Below are 9,116 nucleotides of genomic sequence, written 5' to 3' on the forward strand. Positions count from 1 at the left end.
TCATGGAAAGGCCGATAAAGGTACTGAATTGACGTGTGAATCGACTGCCAAAATGGCGCGATTCAGAAGGGTAGGCCCTGAATTGTCCTTTGAATGGAATCAAGAGAATCATCATAAGAAAGAGGTTTTTTCCAAACAAGGGCAGTGACTTTTTGACCCATTATTTTTTGGCTGTTTACAGAAAAGGATCAGGTGGCTGAACCTTCGAGGTTAAGACCAGAGAGATAAATCAAATAAAGATAAAAAAAAGTGATAGCCGCCACCTCAATCGTGCTTAATTGGGATTACGTGCATTCAACTACTTTTCCTAAAGCTAAGCAGACATTTATTTGTTTCTAGCTAATCAGCAATGACAACAGCTGAATAGCTGATGCTGTACTGAAGCTTTTGGTCCCGTTTGGATTGCATTTTCCGTCATTTTTCATGGAAAAATTACTGTAGCGATTTGATGTATGTGAAGAAAAAAGGTAATGGGGAAATGTGTTCACGGAAAATGACGAAATTTTTCTACGGAAAATAGCAATCCAAGCAAAGCCTTTGCTTTCTACCCCACATCAAAGTAGGTAAAACTAGGGAAGGCATTTTCCTGCTTCTTTCTTCTAATTTTCTCACAGGAAATGTATCCTAATCATACAAAAAAGAAAGCAAATAGTTACTGATCTGATCATCAAGATTCAAATGTGCTTCCTTTTGTGCTTAAAGCACACACAGACACAGATTGGGTGGACCCTTCTCTACCATAAGCCAAAAAGAATGCACAAAAGAGGACTGCGTATAAGACAGCAAAGGAATCAACTGAAACTCTTTTGAAATAGGCTTATACGAGCATGCCCTAAAATGCTCATCATAGTGAACTTCACCCTTAGTATCACTTGTAACATGCGGTTGTGCTCTATACACTCCAGAACCAAAAACACCAAAAATTATGTCAAGTCAAAATCAAGCTCATTTACAAAAAAATTTGGTGCATGCTAACTGGGTGCAGTGTTAATCAATTTAAGCTTTCTCTTTAGGAGATGTTATCAAATGATGTAATGCAGACGCTTGAATAACAGTACTTGGACTCTGTTCTCTACCACGGATGGAACTGGAATGCCTAATGCCAACGTTCCTCTCAACACTGCTTCGTAAAACACGTCGCCAAGGGCGTGGAAGGTACCGCACCAGCCTTGCTGAAGTTACTAGTAGAACCACGCCGGATATAATCAATAACCTGTATTAGATGTTCTCTGTGTCAACAAGAAATCACCAGATAATAAACGAGAAATATGAAAACTATCTATTTGGCCTGAATATTAAGAAAATGTACAGGCAATGTCAAACATGATGACAAGATCTTTTGGATTACAATTGTTCAGACACCCTTGATGGTAAAGCTCAAAATACAGTAGCATATTAAGTAGAATATAGATTTAGAACATGCTGAGTAACACATAGGAAAAGGACGCATAGAAAATTTATGTACCATCCAAGTAAAAGACAGAGACGAGCAATGGGTGCTTCAGGCAATCGTTCACCTAAAGCAAGCATTCCAGCCAGTACACCAGTCACAATTGATGCAACAGCAGCACATGTGGACACCACAATGGCCCTCCCATGCTTCAAGCCACGTGTCTGCTTTACAAAAGAGAATAATAAGCACTTAATGTTAAGGCTACACTAGAAGCATCCATCCAAAAGAATCTATTTTAGCTTTCAAAATGTTCTGATGGGTCTCTGATTGTTAGAACTTGTCTGCCTTCCAAGAAGCAAAAGTGTTGATTATTATTACACAGTTTATATACATTGTTGTGGGTGCGCTAGCCTTTGCATTGGACAACACAGCATTTTCAAACGTCGGAACAAAAAGTTCCCTTGGCCTCTTAATATTTGTCCCTAAGTCAGATCATGGGAATCGAGCATATATGAAATTGATTACTGTTCAAATAACCTGGTAAACAAAACCAGAAGCACTGCAGCATATACTCATTAAAATACAAATGGGGACCAGTAAGTGGGAGAAGCCCTGCTCCAATAGTACAAAGCCCATCTTTGACACCACAGATGAAATCCTGCAACCAGATCATCAAAGTAGTTTCTCACAAGCAGTTCCACAAACAAAGAGGACACTTTCAACAGGTAAGATTTTATCGGAAAAAATGAAAAGCAATTTGCATCCCTTTAATAATTAAAACATCTCTATGGTATCAGATCAAGGCACTTTGCAGTCCATCTTCGTCAGTAGACAGATATATGGACATCATGATTCAGGGCAGAAATTTGCTTACATTCCACAAAATTCACAATCCGGAGTAATTTTGAAAACATCATCACTGATACTAAAGCAAATAATCAGCCAAGCAAAGATCAACTATACTTGCCTACTCTGCTAGGTAAAACTAAAACATTGCCCAAAAAAGGGATCACCAACAGCACTAGAAACTTTTTTTAGAAGGCAGTCCAGAAATCTCTTTAGGTTTAAGTTTACCACCACTATGCTGAACCCTATAGTGCTTTGCAGGAGAAAATTGGAAAATAGATACACAACGAAAACATAAATCTATGGCAAAACTAAAATACTCAGCACTCTAAGAATTAGAAGGAAAATTGATCAAACAAAGAAACTTCCAGTTTTGAAACTTTCAGAGCCAATTCTCTTGTGGAAAAGAATGACGTTATAATATAGTTAACACGGCAAAAGTAGAAAAAGAGATCGCATGCTTACAATCAGAAGTACAAATGCATGGACAAGAAAGGAAGGGAAAAAATATAGAAGTTGCTAACTAGAAATTCAATTATGAAAACATAGTAATTAAAATCATAATAAGGAAAAAGTAATAGAAAAATGTCTAAGCTACATATGAAACCAAGAATTTTATCTTTTTACTTAAAATCCAGTTCAAAAAGTACCCAAATAAGATGCCAGATTCCAAGCCATAAATTATTTCCTCAACAACTTCATACTGCATCTGCACAGTGAAAAAAGGTTCTCATTATAAAGAATTCTTAGAAGATAAAATGCAACAGTCAGATCAAAGAGTTAAAATAAAATAAAATAAAAAGGTAGAGACTAAAGGAGATTACCAATTCGTGCTCCCTTCTTTGCCTTCTGTACATTCGCTGCCATCCATTAAGAAGGACCTGTAATCAGCAAATTAGTAAATGCAACAGGTCTTAGTACAAAAAGTACAAACGCACCACCCCCCCCCCCCAACACGCCAAAAAAAAAATTCTTTTCCAACATACATATAGATGTGTTCTTGCAACTCGTTAGATATGCAAGATACCAGTTATAATTCAATGAAACGCACTCCCATTTGAAACTTCTTGTCCGCAACACAAAGATTCAAATTAAGACACAGAAATCTCCAAGCAAGATGTTCTCTTATCCCAATGGACAACATGCACTAGACAGTAAAAGGGTAAGAAAGAGAATTTCTGTTTACATGTTAGTAGAATGTGTCTTCCAAGTATTGATGCTTCCAGTCATACAGAAAACATTATATGTATGAGGATTCCTGAACAATAACGCAATGTAACCACAAAGGGAATTAAAAGAATTAGGAACTTATAAACTAACTCTTTACATTATAGTTTAGAACCTTACTCACAGCAACTTGAATCACTTGCTTCTCATTATTTTTTTTTCTAATATACTTTTTCAAGCCAACATCTTCCTGCAAATAATGACTTTAACATCCAACCAAAGGTATGCCCCACTAGCATTGCTGTTTTGCTAAAAGTCCTCAGAATATCTCAATTCTGGACCTATATATGATAATCAAAGTTTTGGATGAACTTCATTGTTCTGAACCTGATAGTTTACTATGTAATGGCTCAAATTGACCTATTAGTTTCACTCCCTGTTTTTCCATAATCTTACTTTCTCAAATTTGCCAGCATTTAGCATCTGGATCTTAAGCAAATTAAGTGGCTGAACTGATGAAACTGATATTTCTGAATTGATGGCACAATCTATTATTCCACATCAAAAATATCACCATCATTTCTTCATTTTCTTCTTATTCTTCTTCATGGCCATTCTCCATGCAAATAATATCTTCACATGTAACAAACAGGATATAAGTGGAACCTTTAGCCATCAGTTTATCCATTCATCTCCATAAAATAATTCATTAGTTTAACCTTTTAGAGCCAAAAGTGCCATTAGACTTGACACTTGCATTGTTTTGAAGACATAAACCACAACCACCAAACAATGCAAGCAACACCAATGGTTGCTAGCAAATGGGCTTTTGTCATCTAGTTAAAGAATAGTTCACAAAGTTTCAAAAAAATGTTAACTAAATTTGTACCCAGATGGATTGCAAAATTCTGGGCCAGCAAGCCGTGGGGTTTAGTGCCTCAAACAGAAAAACATATGACTCTGAAGTACCTCATTCCTCATTCCATGTTACAATAAAAGATTTAAAAATGATTAACAGATTGTTGATTACCATTTCTAAGTTGAGGTTTCAAGTAACATATGCCCTTTTTTCTACAAATGATTCACTAAGTTGCAAAATCAAAGACAAAAAAAAATTCACCCAAAATCAAAGAAGCTTTGGTTTTTTGGTAGCTAGAAATCCTGTAAACAGAAATATACAAAAGATGGTCCAAAGAGTAAGATACCTACAAACAAGATTGCAACAGCACATGCTAGCCAAAGTATACGGAACATTGAGATTGACGATGACTTTTGCTCCTCTCCTCCAGCACCAACACCTGCATATCATAGGATACTGACAAATTAAAGCTTGAGAAGGGACCTAATCATTGAAGAAGATGCAATTAATCATCAAACTTTTTCCAAGTCCTTGTTCACACTTTGCTTCAAAATGGAAATAGCAAACTGCATTAGGCATCAGGTGACAGAAGATACATGAGGCAAGCAATATGCATCTCCATGAAAGAAAACTTCAAAATATGACTTCTTGTGAAGATATTTATTTTAATCCTGTTACCAGAAAATGGACTTTTCTGTCCTTAACAATTTACTCAGGTACTTCATAAGTTCCATTTTGTTTCTCTTATCTTTTCTGGCATGTGAAAAATATTAAAGGAAATAATGAGGATCTCTCATGAAGTTTCTTATACCTATTTCCATTCCTTCTCTTTTGTATCCATTTTGAATGCAACGGTCATTTTGAGGTGAAAGCATGAGAGCAGTGGCTCATCAAATATGCAGACAACAGTAAAAGAAACCCCAACAGCAATTATAACATCAAACATCATAAACATATATAATTATGGTTGTCCACAAAACAAAACAAATTTAATTGTCTCCAACCTTTAGTTCTTCTAGATTGTTTGGACAAACTAATATACTGATGTGAAGATAAAATTTGGCCGAAGATGTTCTAATATATTGGACAAGAAGAAATGTTGAAAGTATACAGTGGTCTTTAAAACCTACATACAACAAAGAATAGCCAAATAGATAGAACACAAAGAAGAAAGTAGCAATTTTGCCACCGAAAACCTGAAAATTATGTTTGAAGATATTTTTGTACTGATTAAGTCAGTATTTAGTTTGAGCTAGGGGAAGAGGTTATCTTATTACCAAACAGAATCAAGATTGACTGTTTCTTTGTCTGCAAATAGAAAAGACATACCAAAGGAACTTGCATTACCTATGGTTCCAATGCCAGCCAAAACAATTCCAATCCAGTCAACAGCATTCATGATCTCCTTTAAATAAAAATGGGAAAATATTGAAAGTATGGCAAGTCCACAGCCAGAAACTGGTTGAATAACAGACACCTGAAATCATAATTAAAGGAAATTTACATGTTCAGCAACATCCATAGCATCTGAATCTCTGGTAAATTTTTCCTCATCACCTTAAACCCCTTTGTCCTACTAAGAAAGTCCTTAAGTGCAAATTGATATGCAGGAAAAACAGTTTCAAGGAACATTGAAACTAAGCACAAGTAATCTAAGAAATTACAGGTGATGATGCACTTACAGGAGCTAGGGATAGTGCTCGCAACATCAACATGGCTCCAAAAATATCCAGCAGAAAACCCATAACCCAAGCTTTGTTAAAAGCATATGCTTTTATTACCTACATACACAGATCATTCGTCATACAACGCACACATAACTTCTTATCGACATTGGCAGTAGCAAATAAAATACAGCAGATTTTGCACCAAGTTCAGTTCTAAATTCCGGTTGACCAAATTCAGCTTATAATGGAATAACAGGACTATATTCTAAACTTTAAAGAACTTTATTTCACCAGCTAATCTATCTACTGAACTGAGTCATATGTTTGTTCCTTACAATTGTCCTCCACAGATGCAAAAGGAAGCCGAAAAGGGTGGCTTCCACCGAGCATAATTACGTTTATCTTAAGAGTATGGAATTTTGCAAAGAAAGCAAGAGATAGAGACAATTAAGTTCGAAACTCGGTTCCCATTCAGTAACATATTCAATTTGTCTGCTTTAAACATCTTAAATGCTAACATTAGGCATTTCCATGACTGCAAACATATAACTATGACAGTGAACCAATACCAACTTTTCTAAACAACTCTCTCGCTCCTCCACCCTATTAACGATAAACATTATCTCAAGCATAAGATTTGTTTAAAAGCAAAAATTAATTTGCAATTCATTAAGTATAACTTACAATTACATCTATGATAATCAGTTGATTTTCAAAACCTTGCCTTTTGACATAGCGAATGTAAGTTTGACAGAAAAGCTAGTAAGGCACGTAGTGTTGGAGTGATTTATTGCTACATGTAAGTATAGTTGTCATTGATAAAAGTGTAGTAACATTCTAACCACATAGAACTAAAAGAAGCATTGGCATGTTGGGAGATTTGCCATTTAAGAGAAACGAAAAGGAATTATATGCACAGTGTAAACAAAAGACAGTCAAATTCCACCAGATGGCCACAAAATCTTAAAAATTTTCTAACTAGTGAAGCTGAAGATATCTCAGTGTAGAAGTTATGGATCTACATATATCCTTCTCCAACTGTCATTTATATCTACTCCAATCCGAATCAAGCATTTCACGAAAAAATAACTATAAGCCTGTTAAAGAGAGTAAACATAAATTTCCGAAATATTTAAAAAAAAAAATCAGCAAATTTCTGATAAGTACACTTAAGTCAATGTAACTCATAGGAGAAGTCAGTAACAAGAAATCTTTTGATCCAAACACAAGAATTTTCATCCAAGCAGCCTTTTTTTAATTTGTTAAATAAATTGTACAGAGGAAATGTTTCATGTGCATTACAAACAGGATAACCTAAGTCAAAGAAAAAAAAATTGATAATGACGGAGTTATTTGCGAGATAATTAGTCATTAGAAAAAATATTGCTACTATTGGCAGCATCAAGTTAGTTAATCAGAATTTGAGTCAGAATAAATAACGCTTGCAAAATACTTTCAAATACCCTACTTTTCTTAGTCCTTATTGACAAATTACTATACCATACATGTTGTTGCGTGTGGTGGCACAATTGCACTGAATCACTTTTATGAAAATAGAATTAGTACCCCAACGTTCAAGGAAAAAATTAGAACCAAAAATCATACTCTAAAACCAAAAAGTAAAATAAAAGAATCCAAATAGGCCATTATTTTGTTTCGAGAATCGGTAACAAGTCATCAGACTCTTACAAGCTTAAGCATTTGCTAACAAGAAACAATGGTACCTCCAAAATACAATCTCTGAAAATCCAAATGCTAGGCATATCCACCCACACTATATCATTTGATAAGGTTACATTGGGAGGCTTCAGAGCTCGGCCTCTGTCTCAGGACTCTTTGACAAGCACCATTGTACCATCTATACCCTTCTTGATTTTACTGAGGTACAGTACAATTCTTATACTTAATATTACCCATATATCAACAAGCAAAATAAACCGAAATCATCAGATAACCCAATACAAGATTCTAATCATGTAACGTTCCAGTCTTCCACACAACCAAACCTTCAAATAAATGGGCATTTTGAATACAGAACCTCAGAATGTGAAATGGGATCAACCAAGACTCACCAATAAATAAAACATTAGATAGAAAACTCAATTCAAAGCATACAGGAATTCGAAAAAAAAATGCAGCTAGCACTGGAAACACAGAAAATGTTTATTAAAATAAAAGAAAGGGAAAGAAAAGGCCCAGGAAGAATTTTCAGATATACCTTGAGCTTGAAGGAAATAGGGGGAAGAATAAGGGTGCCCTTTTTCTGAAGAACTTTGCCGATGTTGTTACCGGCCGTAGCTGCTATGGTTAGGCAGATCGATTCCCACATCTTTTCGCGGCCTATCTTTTCCCGAGCATACCAGGGAACTGGGTTATACTTGTACTTGCCAGATTTAATGAGGTGGCCGGTGGGATTTCCTGTTATCAATACGTTCCCAAGGCTTTTGCTTTCAAAGGTCTCTTCAGCTGCTTTCCTTTTTTAAGTTTTTATTACAACTGAACTAATTACAAATCAACCCAAACAACCAAACCCCAACACACCCCCCACAAAAACACAAAAAAAAAAAAAAAAAGACAGTAACCTCAATTTTTGTTTTTAGTTTTTAGTTTTTTATCTAACAGATTAAAGCCTCGTTAAAATCATTAATTTGCTGTTTCTAATCTTGAGTTCTATTTCTTGGACTATTTATTAGTATAATTTTTGTCATATAATTTTGCAGGTGAGAGATTTATCCAAATTTTGCTTGCAATGAAAAATCAAACCAAAATTTAAAAAGTATAGTCAAATTTTGGAGGCAGCTAATTATTTTTATTGTAAGTTTGCAGTCATTCAATAATTAAAAGTTTCAAATAGTTTGCAAATCCTTAATTGTGTTAATTAATCGTTATTCCGTCTATCTTAACAGTTCAATTTATTTAGTGGTTCAATTCTGTCTATTTTTACTTCTGTAGTTCAATTTATTTAAATTAGATAAATTGAAAGGCATTTATGCCTATACAAAGACTTTCCTAAAACTTAAAGAAATAAAGAAAATTAACAGTGAAGATAGAAAAAAATGAATAATAGTATATAATTTTAGGAGTTAAGGAGTTATTTGAAAATTTTAATAGTTTTATTTTGATAATTAAGGGAGTTATTTGAAAATTTTAATAGTTAAGTGGGCAGAAAAAATTTTTTTTTTTG

General features: G+C 34.6%; 1 protein-coding gene across 1 annotated transcript; it reads right to left on the reverse strand.

Annotated features, from left to right (window-relative positions):
* Positions 1-788: 788 nt before the first annotated feature.
* LOC113704417 (probable magnesium transporter NIPA9) lies at positions 789-8,398 on the reverse strand. Its single transcript, XM_027226321.2, has 9 exons — positions 8,151-8,398; positions 5,948-6,046; positions 5,613-5,742; positions 4,616-4,704; positions 3,064-3,120; positions 2,890-2,948; positions 1,931-2,051; positions 1,466-1,614; positions 789-1,213 (listed from the first exon to the last, which is right to left on the reverse strand). The coding sequence occupies exons 1-9, from the start codon at positions 8,259-8,261 to the stop codon at positions 997-999; spliced, it is 1,032 nt and encodes a 343-aa protein (XP_027082122.1). The 5' UTR covers positions 8,262-8,398; the 3' UTR covers positions 789-996.
* Between the last annotated feature and the right edge of the window lie 718 nt (positions 8,399-9,116).

Source organism: Coffea arabica, chromosome 8e (genome assembly GCF_036785885.1).
Source record: "Coffea arabica cultivar ET-39 chromosome 8e, Coffea Arabica ET-39 HiFi, whole genome shotgun sequence".
In the NCBI taxonomy this organism is placed as follows: Eukaryota; Viridiplantae; Streptophyta; class Magnoliopsida; order Gentianales; family Rubiaceae; genus Coffea; species Coffea arabica.

Excerpts from the sequence above, each read along its gene's own strand:
- LOC113704417 (XM_027226321.2), bottom strand. The coding sequence starts at position 8,261 with ATGTGGGAATCGATCTGCCTAACCATAGCAGCTACGGCCGGTAACAAC. Across the intron at positions 3,121-4,615 it reads GTGCTGTTGCAATCTTGTTT|GTCCTTCTTAATGGATGGCA; the intron begins GTAGGTATCTTA and ends TGCTGATTACAG. Across the intron at positions 2,949-3,063 it reads AAAGAAGGGAGCACGAATTG|ATGCAGTATGAAGTTGTTGA; the intron begins GTAATCTCCTTT and ends TTCACTGTGCAG.